Source organism: Trachypithecus francoisi, unplaced genomic scaffold (assembly GCF_009764315.1).
Source record: "Trachypithecus francoisi isolate TF-2019V2 unplaced genomic scaffold, Tfra_2.0 Lachesis_group20, whole genome shotgun sequence".
Taxonomy (NCBI): domain Eukaryota; kingdom Metazoa; phylum Chordata; class Mammalia; order Primates; family Cercopithecidae; genus Trachypithecus; species Trachypithecus francoisi.
The window spans coordinates 36,128,197-36,143,999 of record NW_022681466.1 but is presented as its reverse complement, the minus strand read 5'-3'; the positions used below and the strand labels follow the sequence as shown (position 1 = coordinate 36,143,999).

Sequence of the window (15,803 nt, the reverse complement as noted above, 5' to 3'; positions counted from 1 at the left end):
AGAAAAATGATGCCCTTTAATGATTTTTTTAAGATTAGAAGCAAAAAGAAGTCTGAAGGAGCCAGATGAGGACTGTGAGGTAGATGCCTGATGATTTCCCATCGAAACTCTCACAGAATTGCCCTTGTTTGCTAGGAGGTATGAGCAAGAGTATTGTTACGGTGGAGAGAACTCTCTGATGAAGCTTTCCTGGGCATTTTTCCACCAAAGCTGTGGCTGATTTTCTCAAAGCATTCTCATAATTAACAGATGTTATTATTTTCTTTGACACTCCAGAAAGTCAACAAACAAACTGCCTGAGCACCCTAAAAACTGTTGCCGTGACCTTTGCTCTTGCCCACTTTTGCTTGGACGGCACCACTTCCGCCTTTCCGTGGCCATTGCTTTGCTTGTGCTTCGTCTCTTGGGTCACACTGTAACAGTGAAGCCATGGTTTATTTCCTGTTACAGTTTTGGTGTTTTTTTGTTTTTTTTTTTTGAGACAGAGTCTTGCTCTGTCACCCACGCTGGAGTGCAGTGGCGCGATCTCTGCTCACTGCAGCCTTCGCCTCCCGGGTTCAAATTCTCATGCCTCAGCCTCCCCAGTAGCTGGAATTACAGGCGCCTGCCACCACACTGGCTAATTTTTAATGTTTTTGGTAGAAACGGAGTTTTACCATGTTGGCCAGGACGGTCTCGATCTCTTGACCTCGTGATCCGCCGCCTTGGCCTCCCAAAGTGCTGGGATTATAGGCGTGAGCCACCATACGCGGCCTCCTGTTACAGTTCTTTGAAGAAATGCTTCAGAATCTTGTTCCCACTTGATTAAAATTTCCATTGAAAGCTTTGCTGTAGTTTGCAGCTGATCTGGGTGCAATGCTTTAGGCACCCATTAAGTGAAAAGTTTGCTTACCTTTAATTTTTCAATCAGAATTGAGAAAGTGGAACCAATTGAGATGTCTTTGGCACTGGCTGTAGTTTCTGCTGTTAGTCATTGGTCTCTTCAATTAAGGCACAAACAAAATGAATTTTTTCCTATCAAATTCATGTGGATGGCCTGGCCACTGAGGACTTCGTCTTCAGTACCATCTTATCCCTTCTTAAAATGAACTATCCATTTGTAAACTGCTGATTTCTCTGGGGCATTGTCTCCATAAACTTTTGGTAAAGAATCAGTAATTTCACCATTCTTCTACCCAAGCTTGACTGTAAATTTGACATTTGTTCTTACTTCAGTTTTCCATGAACTTTTTGAAGACCCCTCATAAACTCCACCTTGTCCTTAAAATGGTTTGACCTTGCAAATGTTTTGAGGGAATTGTTATAGTCTATTCACTTCTTAGAAGTATATTAGAGGCTGGGTGTCATGGTATACACCTGTAGTTCCAGCTCCTCAGGAGGCTGAGAGAGGAAAGATCACTTGAGGCTCAGGAATTCTAGGCTGTAGTGCAGTATGATTACCATGCCTGTGAATAGCCACTGCATGCCAACTTGGTCAGCATAGCGATACCTATCTCTTAAAAAAAAAAAAAGTATACTAGGACAGTTTGAAATTTTTCCTTAGTAGAGTTGTTGATCTGGCTGATAGCATGAACCCATTATGCTTTATTCTTTCTCTCCATTTTATGAGATATTTAGGGCCACTAAGAAGTAAAACTAAATTGTGAGCCCAGCCAGACTACCTCCAGGTGTAATTTGTCCAGATGCTGAATGTCAAGTGACCTTTTGGTAGCAGGAACAATAAATGAAAGCTCCTTAGTTTATCTTCTGTTGTAATATTATGATACTGCGGGGGTACAGAAAAGGAGATGGGGGAAAAGATGTACCCAGAGTTGTCAGTTTTTCAGTGAAATCTATTAGCTTATAGACAGAGAAGATACATACTTTTTCTAATTATATATTGTCTGTGACTGTTCTTCTGGGAATGTGGAATAAAAAGAAAGTGAAACCAGAGATGTACAATACTGACTGTTAGAAAACTTTAATAATTAATTAGAGAACATCTATGGTACTACAGGGTCAGGGTGCAAGGAAGATCATTGATCCGTATAATATATAACGTAGATACAGCTTGTTTCCCTTTATGTATTATTGTTGCATTGGTATAGACGGCTGCTAATCAACAGAACAACCAGTGATATTCTGTGGAATTGCTTTACTGCTCTGTGTATTAGATTTAGTGAATTCCTCTACATTTAACTTGTCACACTTATAAATCAGTGTGAATTTAATGCTACCCATTTTCAAGTAGTTGTGTGTGTTATTTTTAATCTGAGGGTGTTCTCCCTTTTTTTAGTCATTTAAAAAGTCACACTTTAATTCTTCCCACTTTGATATGTATGCAATGATAACTTGAGCCAGTAAATCTCCAGTTACTACAATTTAAATATGTTTGTTGGATATTATAATTCCTCCTCTGTGAATTGCTTGTTCGTTGGGAACTGCCTTTGTTCATTTTGCTTTTGGATTATTTGTCTTCTGAACCTTTGTTTTAAAATGGCAAATTTTAGTTTCTGTACTAAGAAACTACATTCCCAAGCAGAATTTCATCCGTATATCCTGAGTGCTTTCTGATCAGAAACAGAGTTTGGTAAAGAGCCCTTGCTTATTGTGTGGCTGCTATATAAATGCTATTTTTAATAAGCACCAAAAATATATTGAGGTTTGTCCTTGGGAGAGAGTTTATCACTGTTGGCCTTTGGGTGAACTTTGAGCCTGAGCTGTTTCATTCAAGGCAGCATGATGTCATTTAACTGCAAATTTCTCTGTTGCTAGAAAAAGGAATGTTGTTCCTCTAAATAACCTAAATGACTGAAAAATGCTGGCACAACATTATTCATCTCTCAGGTCGCCACTAAAAACTTTAACATGGTGAGGGTTTCATTGTTTGCGGAGGAAGGGTGGGGATATGGTAAAGAGTAGGAGAAAACAGAAACTGTGTCTGGTCCTGAATCTGAAGAATTCCACTGTCCATTTAAAACTCTGCTGCCAGTAGGACCCAGTAAACTCACTTGTCCAGATGAGAGCTTTTGGGTCCATCTTTGATTTTTCACTTATAAATCAGAATGTGAATTTTAAATTTATAATTAAGCTTACAAATGCATTTAATCTTCATTTATAGATCAGAGTGTGAATTTTTGAATTAAAAGACTCTATATTTCTATTTCTATATATTCAGCCTATTATCGTATTTTAAGTGTCCAACAAAATCTTAAACCAGGTAGCTATATGATTATCTCACATATTAAAACTAGGTACCATTAGCATCAGCATTTTTATCCTTAATTTGAGAAGCAGATTTCTCTGATAGTGATAGCATTGCAATTAATGTCAAGAAGTACAACAGCTTCTTAACATCTGCTAGAGTTGGGAGGCTGGAGTTTACAAACAGTGGTACCTGTAGTTGATCAGCTATGTCCTCTAAAGCTTCCAGAGCTACAGCTAAAAGAATTTATTGCTGGAAATTCAAGAAATGTAAGAAAGGGTGGAACAAGAACAGAATACAACCAAACAAAATAGACTTTTCCTTCATTACTTTCGTAAATAAGTACTGCTCGGTGTTGAGTATTATACTTTGTGCTTGTTTATATAAAAAGGATGCTTACAAGCTGTGTGTAGTCTTTTCACTTTTACATGCAATGACAGTTGTTTTTCATTGCTTTAAATGAAATAGTACTGGATACAGATATTTTTATTTTTATTCTTTCTTTGTAAAGAAATATTTACATCTTATAAACTTCATTTTTAGAAGGTCTAGTATTTTTTCCTGAGTATGTAAAACCATGTCCAATACAATGAGAGTAATTAATTACCTGCTCTAATGTACAGTATATTTAATATGTTAATGATAAAGATCTGACCTTTTGTATTCTAAGTAGAAGATTAGATTAGTTGCAGATGAACTTTTTTGATATCTAGCTGTTTCTTTGGGAATATTTTAGAAAGAATTTGATTCCATAAAATTGAGTTTATCTTCTCATTCTTTTGGGGGAAAAATTGAAATGTTAGGCTTAAATTTTTCTAGGAATGGTAATAACTCATTCTCGGAATCTTGGTTCAAATTCACCTATCCTAACCTATATTAAGTACTGTTAAAGAACTAGATATTTGAAGAAACTTAATGATGTCAACTTACATATCTGTTAATATAATGTTTATACCTTTAATCTTGCAATTATTATTTGCATACTTTAATACTTTGTACCTATAGTTTAGCAGTATGTAAAGCAATACTTTTAACTTCCTCTAACTGATAAATACCATATTTTCTGTGGGTAATTTTTAAAACTTCTTTATACATTGATTCGTGTATCAAGTTGCAGAGGGCATCTAAAAATTCAAAAATAGAACTCTTCCAAGATTTTGATTTGAAAAATTGTATGTATTATTAATTGACTTTTTGGAATATCGTGAATTTTATTATATAGGATTCAGACCTAAGGACGTTATTAAGGGGCCATTAATCTTTCATTTCATAACTTTATTTATGTTGTTCTGCGGACTTGGCAGTATTTTTGGTTTAGATTAACAGGACTAATTTTCAAAAGTCAGCCCTAAAGCAGGTTGGCTTTTGTTTGCTTTATACCTACTCACATATGAAAATATATAAATGGGCTGGGCACAGTGGCTCACACCTGTAATTCCTGCATTTTGGGAGGCTGAGGTGGGCAGATGATGAGGTCAAAAGATCGAGACTATCCTGACCAATGTGGTGGAACCCCGTCTCTACTAAAAATACAAAAATTAGCTGGGCGTGGTGGTATGCACCTGTAATCCCAGCTACTTGGGAGGCTGAGGCAGGAGAATCACTTAAACCCGGGAGGCGGAGGCTGCAGTGAGCAGAGATCGCGCTGCTGTATACCAGCCTGGTGACAGAGCAAGACTCTATCTCAAAAAAAAAAAAAAATATATATATATATATATATATCTGGCTGTATATACACACACACGCACACACACAATACACAGAAGCCCATATACTCCTATAAGAAAAATACCATTAGTGATTTTTTTTTAGCTCTTATTTACTTACCGTAAGCATGATTTGCTTATAAACACTAAAAACAGACAGGCTCACAGTTACCTCATAATGATCTACTCATCCTGCCCTTGCTTCTTGATCTATATTTAGCAAATGCCTGTGTCTAGTAGAGGCAATACTTTTGAAGTTGTACTCTCTAAAGTAAATTGATAGTATTTCCTTTTCAGTTTGGCAGATAAGGTGTGTTTGAAAATTACTGTACTAAGAACATGGCAAGATTTATGTCCTTGTACCAAGTTTATTAATTATCTAAGGATAGTTGGTAAATATAAAAGATACTAAACATTTTTCTTTAGGGTAACTATTTTGTACCTTGGTCCATTGAACTTGGATTTGCAAGATATGTAACTTTATTTTTCTTTAAATAAACTCTATTAATTTTTTTTAGTACCTCCATTTGAAGAAAGGTGGGAAAATTAATCTCAATCAATTATACTGCCTCCAAAGTTACATCTAAATTCTCTAGGGTTTACAGGGTGTAAAAGTATGAGGTAAGGGATTTGGGGACACTTTGTCCTAATTGCCACCACTGACATGTCCCATTTCCCCACCAGATCATTGGTCATTGGTTCATATAGGTCTCTGCAGCATCCATTCTTGTTTCTCATCCAGCTCCTGTCAGTTCTCTGGACTATGTCTGTATTATTCTTGTACATGTATGAAACGTTCTTCTCTTCTAAGCTATGGGGAACATGATAAGGTTGTCACAGACCTGGCTGTACAGGCACACTATGTGCACACCGTTTCTATTCTTATACCATGTGGGATCTCTTGCCACTTCCCTTAACTCTGCCCAAGAATGAAGACGTAAGTTTTCACAGTCATTGGTCCCTAAAACTTTTTCTGGGATTCTGTTGTTTCCCACTCCTCTTTGTGACTTTCTTTTTTCTCCTTTCTCTCTCTGCCAATCTTGCTCCAATCTCAGGGTATCATTCCTAATATTTGAGTGGTTAGAAGCATGGAAACTTTGCTCTTATCATACTTTCTTTTTATCACGGTTGTAAATTCTTTTTTCCACATGAACTGGTATGTCATTCCTTCCCAAGGCAGTAAACATAGAATGTTCTTCCTACCTGGATTGGGAGAAAATTTTTAATATAAATAAATGCAAGTGGTGAAATAAAATGGATAGACTTTGTCAGAGGAGTAAAAGAGAGGATAATTCTATTTAAAGAAAAAGCCAAAGAAGCATTAAGTAAAGCCAAAGACACAAATAATGGTAACCCACAATTAAAAAACCAAAGAAGTGACTTGGGAAATAGTAGAAGGAGAGATGAAAAAGAAGCATTGAAAAAAATCATGCAAGATCAACAAGAATCCCCAAATAAATGAAAGTCAAAGGCTGCAGATTTAGAGGAAAAGGAAAGAGTAATCAGGCTGCCCAGCCTGGGTTTGCGAAAGGGAAAGTACAGTTTCAGGGCAGGTAAACTGAATTTGATAGTGATGATGAATGTGATGGAGAATGGTGCAGCTGAGCCAGTGAAAAGAGCAAAAGAAGAAACAGAGAAGAACCTGCACCACAAGGACAGAAAACAGAAAATGGTGCCAGAGACTGGTAGTTTAGTGCACAGATTTTAAAATTCATTTTAATTAGGTTTTAAGCTGCTTTTGTTTTGGGGCTTTTAAAACAAAAACCAAATTAGACCTACTATTCAGTGTCCACCTGCAAGAAAGCAAAACTTTCAGGCCAGGTGTGGTGGCTCATGCCTGTAATCTCAGCACTTTGGGAGGCTGAGGTGGGTGGATCACTTGAGGTTAGGAGTTCAAGACCAGCCTGGCCAACATAGCAAAACCCCGTCTCTGCTCAAAATACAAAAATCAGCCAGGCATGATGGCGCACGCCTGTAATTCCAGCTACTTGGGAGACTGAGGTGGGAGGATCGCTTGAACACAAGGTAGAGGTTGCAGTGAGCCGAGATCATGCCACTGCACTCCAGCGTGGGTGACAGAGTGAGACCCTGTGTCAAAAAAAAAACAAAAAAAAGAAAGAAAGGAGACTTTGTTGTTGTTGTTGAACTTGCCTTTTTTGTTATTCACATGAGAATTTTTTTGAATGTATAGTTCTATTTGTGTAATTTCAGATCATTCAATATCAAAAGGAACATTCTTCCATGAAATTACCTTTGTAATATGAGAATGTGTTAGTACAAACTAAGAAAATTTATGCTATATAAAAAGAGCAAAAACTTAGTTTATTTTTATCTTTTTGTGCCCAAAGCATTTGAGAACGAATTTTAAACTAGAATATTGGCTATTGACTATGAGCCCTTCCCACAGATAATTTATCCTGTCTCCTCGGCTGGCCTTCTGTGTTTACACAGGCAGCCTGGTAACATTAGAAAGAATTATTTTTCACAAAGCTTTTCAATACTATATGTAGACTGACTACAATCAAGAGACTTACTGATTTCTTAGTCCAAAAGTTTTGTGATGCTGGCAGGTCATATCTGTAAAACAAAAGCCACCTAAGGTCATTTCCAAACACTCAATCACCTTTGACTAAAACAACAACAACAACTACAACAGAAACTAAGGAAAGTATTAAATACTGGTAAGCTGAACATTTTAGATCTGTCACTTTAACTTATGCACGTACTGGCTTGATATCTCCCCCAACATCAGCCATGGCAAACAGAGCTTGGCTTTTCTACTATCATGGCCATTTATACTGAAATTTGAGGTTATAGTGAAGAGTTTAGAAGGATAACAAGTGGACAAAAAAGTAAATCCTATGAAAATGATAGTACCTTTCTATTTTAAATTTCCTAATAATTTATAGCTAACTTAATCTCATAATAACCATGCTTATTTCAGAATTTTCTTGTCTAGATTTTAGAAATGGTAATAAGTAGCTAATTATTTTCCTCCTAAGCTCTCAAATGAAAACCAGTTTTTCATATTTTTCCTTTTAAAGAATAATGTAGATTCTCCAAACTTTTACTACTGATCTATTTTATAGGAATGGCAGTGAGTCTACTCCTGTATAACACAACTCTGAAATTTTAATGTGTAATGAAATTACCCAGGGATCTTGTTGAAATACAGATTGTCATTCAGTAGGGCTGGGTGGGTGGAGCCTGAAGTTATTTATTTCTAACAAGCTCTGCCAGGGACGTCAATGTTGATGGTCTGAGGACCACATTTGGATGAAGCAGGTTCTGGCTCGGTATACTGTTGGGACTGTTCTAAGGTATTCCATGCTACATATTGTAATTCCTAAAACCATGTAGAGAATCCAATACTGAATATAATAGGAAGACCAACAGATTTTAATAAATATATTACATTACCAATTATGAACAGTAATATATCTAGTTGTATGTTTAACACCACAGTGCCAAGTAATGATTAATTTATTGTGAAAAAATATGTTCCCTTATTGCACTCTTCTTTCGGACTTTTCAAAATTATTTGGATTATAGTTAGCGTCTAGTTTTAAGCTTTTCATCTTTTGATGTTTGTGCTTTTACCCAATTTAGTAATAAAAATGTATCAAACATGGAAAAAATAGTGGGGCCAAGGAAGGATATTTATTTAATGTTGAAAAATATTATCCCACCAGATTTATTTTTTTGTATTGCCCATCTTCTGATGGCTTCCAAGCATGCTTAATTAGAAAACTATTTTTAGTGAAAAAAGGGGATGGAAATTCTTACAATCTCTTTAGGATTTTGGGATGCATATTTATGGTACTATTTCTAGATGTATATTTGGAATCTTTATTACTTCCCTTGGAAAGTTAATGAGGGCAGAGAGGGTCTTTCTCCCTTCTCACTGTGGAAAATTCCAAACATATACAAAACTAGAAAATAATAATACAATGAGCCTCCATGTACCTATGAGTCAGCTATGACAATGATCAACTAATGACCAATCTTGTTTTCTTTTTTTTTTTTTTTTTTTTTTTTTTTTTTTTTTTTTTGAGACGGAGTCTCGCTCTGTCCCCCGGGCTGGAGTGCAGTGGCCGGATCTCAGCTCACCGCAAGCTCCGCCTCCCGGGTTTACGCCATTCTCCTGCCTCAGCCTCCCGAGTAGCTGGGACTACAGGCGCCCACCACCTCGCCCGGCTAGTTTTTTTTTGTATTTTTTTAGTAGAGACGGGGTTTCACCATGTTAGCCAGGATGGTCTCGATCTCCTGACCTCGTGATCCGCCCGTCTCGGCCTCCCAAAGTGCTGGGATTACAGGCTTGAGCCACCACACCCGGCCCAATCTTGTTTTCATCTGTAATTCTACTTCCCACCTCTATCCCTGCCACTGGGTTATTTTGAAGCTAATCCCAGACATTATAATATATTATCCCTATTTTTTTTTTTTTTGAGGCGGAGTCTCGCTCTGTCACCCAGACTGGAGTGCAGTGGCCAGATCTCAGCTCACTGCAAGCTCCGCCTCCCGGGTTTACGCCATTCTCCTGCCTCAGCCTCCCGAGTAGCTGGGACTACAGGCGCCCGCCACCTCGCCCTTCTAGTTTTTGTATTTTTAGTAGAGACGGGGTTTCACCGTGTTAGCCAGGATGGTCTCGATCTCCTGACCTCGTGATCCGCCCGTCTCGGCCTCCCAAAGTACTGGGATTACAGGCTTGAGCCACCGCGCCTGGCCTATCCCTATTTTGTTGATGGATAAACAAGTGTCCAGCCATTCTAGTGCCATTGCTTGCTTAGTACAGAATCCTAAACTCCAACCACCCAGTAAATACTTATTGAATACTTATTCTGTGACATATACTAGTCTAGGCTCAGCGTATATAAAACACAACATAAACTTTTGGAGAAATTCACGTTAGGCACCAGCTAGTTACGTAAGGCATGGTTGCTCACTTCTACTTAAAAATTTCCAGTTGCCTTCCATCATATTACTCGAGCTTTATTACTGAAAAAAAAAAAAAAAGGAAAAAGAAAAAAAAAAGAAAGGAAAAGCCCATGGTAATCTACTGGTCCTACCTCCTTTGCCTTACTGACTCATCTTGCACTCACAGCCTGGCTTACCCCACCCAACCACAGTGGCCTCCTAACTGTTACTGATTCCCTTTATTTCTCAAAATCTTTGCACTTAACATTCCCTTTGTCACATCTTTCCTTCAGATATTTGTATAACATATTACCTCACCTCTTTAAAATCTTCTCTGCCCTCATCTGCTTTCCAACCTCTACATATTTGTCCATATTCACATTTTTCACTAGTATTTAAGGGGTGGGAATTTCAAGGATCCTCTTGTTCTCTTCTGTAGTAAGAATTAATATAGAATTTAGTGGTGTGAAGATAACCTTTTGAAAACGTCATTACTTAACCAGCCTTTGAATGTGTATCAGTTATTTCCAAAAGAATGCTGAAATAATAGATACTGTGGTATTCTTTTCTTCTTGATATCATTTGCCATCACAAGAATGTAGGTGTATGCTTTTGTGATCATTTGTGTTTTGTACAAATGCCACCATGCCTGTTGGCTGTAGAACTATGATTTTGAAGAACTAGCAGCTAAAAGTTTTGACTACTGCAGATCTTACACTTTACTGTGTATGCCTCTGTTGAGTAATTCACTGAATTAGCATTTCTCCTCTTGCAGCAAGTTAAGATAAGCTTTTTGTGAGTCTGTGTCTTTTAAAATCTTGCCCTAGGTTATGCTTTGTCTACTTTATTTGTATCTGTTTCACTAAGATATAGTTTTTCAAAATACTACCTTGTTCTAGCAAGAACTCAATGAGGTTGGCATTCTCTTTCACTGCTTGGGTAAGTGTATAACTCTGGGAATACATATTAAGAAATTTATGTATTTACATCCTCTGTTTTCATATGGAGGAATCTAACTCAAGGAACTTTTTGTATGCTGATGTGTATATATAAATGTCTCTGGGTGCTGGAAATTATGAAAGTTGTTTTCAGCTTCTCATTCTTTTCTATTTCTTCCACACTTCTTTAATGATCATCTCTTACTTTCTTACTTTTCTTCCTACTTACCTCCCCTGTTTTTCTCTATGCCTCCCAGTACTTCATTGCTTGATTTCTCTGGGTATTAAAATGGTAGGCCGGGTGTGGTAGTTCATGCCTATAATCCCAGCACTCTGAGAGCCAAAGCCAGGGGATCACTTGAGGCCAGGAGTTTGACACCAGCCTGGTCAACATTGTGAGATCCTGTCTCTACAAAAAAGAAAATTTTGGACAGGCATGGTAGCTCACGCCTGTAGTCTCAGCTACTTATTAGACTGGGGTGAGAAGATGGTTTGAGCCCAGAAGTTTGAGGTTACAGTGAGCTATGATCATGCCACTGCACTCCAGCCTGGGTGACATAGCAAGATCCTATCTCTTAAGGAAAAAAAAAAAAAAAAGATTAAATAAAATCATGTATGAGGTTGGGGGGTTATATGGGAAATATCTGTATCTTTAGCTCTACTTGGCTGTGAACATAAAACTGCTGTAAAAAAAAAAAAAAGAAAGAAAAAGAAAAAATTACCTTTAGAGATATGGAGACAGAGTGAGTGAGTCGTAGCTTCCAAAGAAGAGACTAAGATTTTGAGGAGATAATGTCTGGTTCATATTAGGAACTCAGTAAATGTTTTTGAATCATTGTATTGTTTTACTAAGCAAATGTTCCTATTTGAGTGAAAAAGTAGGCTGTTTATAACTTGACTATGTCATATCACTTAAGAATCATGAAAACTACTCAGGTATCTAAGAAAGATAATGTATTTCTCTGGATAAATGAATTTTTTCAGGACTGAAAGCATTTTTTCAATTAAATGTACATTTTTATGCCTAGCATTTATATGAAGCTACTAAACAAACTCTTTTAAAGAATCCTAATATCATCCCCCAATGAACAGATTTGTCACTGCTCTTCAGTGTACTTTTGCTATTAGCATGTAGTTAGTTGTTTATTTCTTTTATTGCAAGAAGATGTCATTACTAAATTCCTGTAGATATTTTTTAAAGTATCTTACTCCTAAGAACTTCATTCTTACTTGTTCAATAATTGTTTGAATTGCCTCTGTGCTTTAAAGTATTATATTTTATCTTATAATTACCATAGTATCCAAAATGGTTATGTCCATGTCTGTTTTTCCACTGCACGGAATAAAGTGGTTAAATCTTATTTTCTTTCTCCTTTAGTGGTTCCCCCTGGAAGTCCTGGGCCCATTACTCGACATGGGTCTTATGACAGTTTAGCTTCTGACCATAGTGGACAGGAAGATGAAGAATGGCTTTCCCAGGTAAAACTCTGAAATATTGAGAGTATTAAAGTAAAATAAAACAAATTTACTGTTTTTATTCTTTTTCTTAGAGGTAAATGGGGAGAATTGGTAACTCTTTGTTGGATTATCAAGAATTAGTTGTCTGGCCGGGCGCGGTGGCTCAAGCCTGTAATCCCAGCACTTTGGGAGGCCGAGACGGGCGGATCACGAGGTCAGGAGATCGAGACCATCCTGGCTAACACGGTGAAACCCCGTCTCTACTAAAAATACAAAAACTAGCCGGGCGAGGTGGCGGGCGCCTGTAGTCCCAGCTACTCGGGAGGCTGAGGCAGGAGAATGGCGTAAACCCGGGAGGCGGAGCTTGCAGTGAGCTGAGATCCGGCCACTGCACTCCAGTCCGGGCGACAGAGCGAGACTCCGCCTCAAAAAAAAAAAAAAAAAAAAAAAAAAAAAAAGAATTAGTTGTCTTTCCATATTACAAATTACTCCACAAATACTGCTGCAGGTGTATATATACATATTATGTATACATTATACATATTTGTGTGTGTATATGTGTATATGTATGTTAGCTTCCATACACATGGCAGAAAATCTATGTATTTTTCACACAATCCAATCCATTTAAAGCCTTAGGGCCTTGAAAGTAATTAATTAATTTTTGAGGCAGAGTCTTGCTCTGTCACCCAGGCTGGAGTACAGTGACATGACCTTGGCTCACTGCAACCTCCACTTCCTGGTTTCAAGTGATTTTTGTGCCTGAGCTTCTTGAGTAGCTGGGATTACAGGCATGTGCCACCCTGCCTGGCTAATTTTTGTATTTTTAGTAGAGACAAGGTTTCGCCATGTTGGCCAGGTTGATCTTGAACTCCTGACTTCAAGCGATCCACCCATCTTGGCCTCCGAAAGTGCTGGGATTATAGGCATGAGCCTCTGTGACCAGCTAGGACTTTGGAATTTAAATAGGCTCTTTGGAGCACATTTTCATCAGGTTTAAACTAAAAGTTGACCTTGATGAAACAGTAAAGCCACTCAACAATCTTTGGGATTTGTTTTGTGGAGCCAGCATTTTCCGAAGATTGAGTTCATACTTTCACTATTGGAAATATAACATTCTACCCTACAGAAGTTCTGATGGCGCCCTCTGGGTTTCCCTTCCTAAGCCCATGTGATGCTGCTTTTAGTGGTCTCTAAACCAGCCCTACAACATTGCTGGGACTGCAGGCATGCATCACCATGCTGGCTAATTTGTTTGTTTGTTTGTTTTTAATGTAGAGATAGGATCTCCCTCTGTTGCTTAGGCTGATCTTGAACTCTGAGGCTCAAGCAATCCTCCTGTGTTGGCCTCCCAAAGTGCTGGGATTACAGGCAAGAGCCACCATGCCCAGTCTCCAACAGCTTCACTGACCATCCCTCCCCTTGCCAGGTGAAGCTGTCTTCATCTCAAGGGCTTTGAAATAAAAGATACTTGGGCAGATTTCAAAATGATGGGATTACAAATGACTTTGTTACAAATGCTGTTATGTCTTCCTCAAGTCTGACATCATTTTGTGAAGCTAATGACCTATCTCAGATTACCAATCTGGTAGCTTTTCATCGGACAAGTGCCTCAGAAAATGTGGAGGCCATTTGTAGTTTCATTTCTTTCTCAAGGAGGGTAGCCTGAAAACTAAAGTCTGGAAAATCAAAAGTAAAGTAAACTGGAAAATCAAACAGTGTCTAGGTAACATGTATTTATTTCATCACACCAAAAATATTCACAGGAAGTTTTTCAGTTCCTGGCATGTGGTGGTCCATCCTTTCTTAATGATAGGAAGATAAAGTAAACCCAAAATGCGTGTGTTTTTTCCAGAATCAAAATGTTGTCCAAGGAATGCTGGCAGAGAAACCACTGTCCTTCACTTCAACTTTTCAATTAGGAAAAGGGGTAATGTGTGCTGTCAGTGTGAAAGTATATACAATATGTTTGTCCGGCACACAACCGGAGAGTGAATAGGAACATCTGGCCATCGCCTCGGTGAAATTGCACAGGCATCTGTTTACCTCTCGGCTCTGTGACACTGATGGTTTTGAGCTTAAAATACACAGAATGCTTTATCTGTGGCCTAATTTACATTGCTGAATACAACTACTTGAATCAGAAATCACTGTCCTCAATCTGAGCATTTTTCTCCCTGTGATTAGTGGGAATGTGAATATTGTTCCAAAGACCATGATGCTTTTGCCCTTTTGGACTCACAAACACAGGGCTACACTCTGTGAACCTTTTCGGTTATGTTTTGTTAAGAATTAATCACCACAATCAGAGAAATGTGATTAAATATAAAAGAACGCAGGACAAAATTAAGGCACGTGAGAAGTCAATTACATTGACTTGCACAGGCATAGAGGTACCAATGACAAGACACTTAAACTAATTTGCATATTTAGTTTCTCATTCGAGTTGATTATTTGTAAAAAAAAAAAAAAAAAATGTAATATATATATTTTCAGGTTTTTCCAAGTGTTTTCTACCCACTTCTTTGACTTTATAATGTTTAATAAAATATTGGCAACATTCCCTACGCCCTCCGTTGAGCATTAAATTCATAAAGCATTTTGGTATTTCTGTTTTGTAGCACATAAAATGCCTGTGTCGATATTTGTGGCAGTTGAGAAAACACACTAATTAATGGTATTTGGAAGACAAAAATCTAGTTTGAGAGAAAGTATAAAATAATTTTTTCATTTAAAAGTGGATTGGAGTAATATTAGGGCAGTACAGTAAATATTATAATATTTTATTGTGGAAAGAAAGTGGCTTTGGGCATTAAAATTATTTCAGACCTTTACTTTTCCTTGCATAGTTCAAGAACAACTTCACATTTGTCATAAGCTTGATCCTCAGTGAAGGAATTACTTTTAATCTGTGGATTAATAGGTGTAGTGTTCAGTGCATGCCCGCAACATGGTAAGTACTGTCTAGAGTGAATGAAAAGGTAGACCCTAGGGAGCTGACACTAGTTATATGAGGCAAGAAACTGGTCCTTTTACTTTCATGTGATTTTTGTTTTGTATATGTGTGTGAGGTGTGCTTGTGTGTCTGTGTATGTATATGTACACAAAGTGTATTTTTTGTTTTTGTTGATGAAAGGCAGTAGAGGGATATTCTGAATGTCTACATCAGCTGTGACTATCATCACCTTTTAATTATGGGTGCCCTATCCCTTTCCCACTTTCACATGGGCTTCTTGAAGAATGCGGGTGTTGAGAGGAAGAATGGGGGATTGTGAAGTCTCTCAAATCAGGATCACAAACCATTTAAATCATCATTGCTACTCTGTTCCAGGTTGAAATTGTAACACACACTGGACCCCACAGACGTCTGTGGATGGGTCCACAGTTCCAGTTCAAAACCATCCATCCCTCAGGCCAAACCACAGTCATCTCATCCAGTTCATCTGTGTTGCAGTCTCATGGTCCGAGTGACACGCCACAGCCTCTTTTGGATTTTGATACAGATGATCTTGATCTCAACAGTCTCAGGTAGGAAATGAGAACTAGGGAGTGATTTGAATGAAAGGATTAATATGTTCACGTGGAATGAGCATCCTATGT

General features: G+C 37.8%; 1 protein-coding gene across 13 annotated transcripts in view; it reads left to right on the top strand.

The window, feature by feature from the left end:
* Nucleotides 1-15,803, top strand: part of BCAS3 (BCAS3 microtubule associated cell migration factor) — a 736,060-nt gene that overhangs the window by 393,395 nt on the left and 326,862 nt on the right. For all 13 annotated transcript variants that reach the window (XM_033183763.1, XM_033183759.1, XM_033183754.1 and 10 more), the window contains 2 exons: nt 12,124-12,224; nt 15,535-15,731. In XM_033183763.1, the coding sequence (XP_033039654.1) occupies nt 12,124-12,224; nt 15,535-15,731 (298 nt within the window). The remainder of the gene's footprint in view (nt 1-12,123; nt 12,225-15,534; nt 15,732-15,803) is intronic.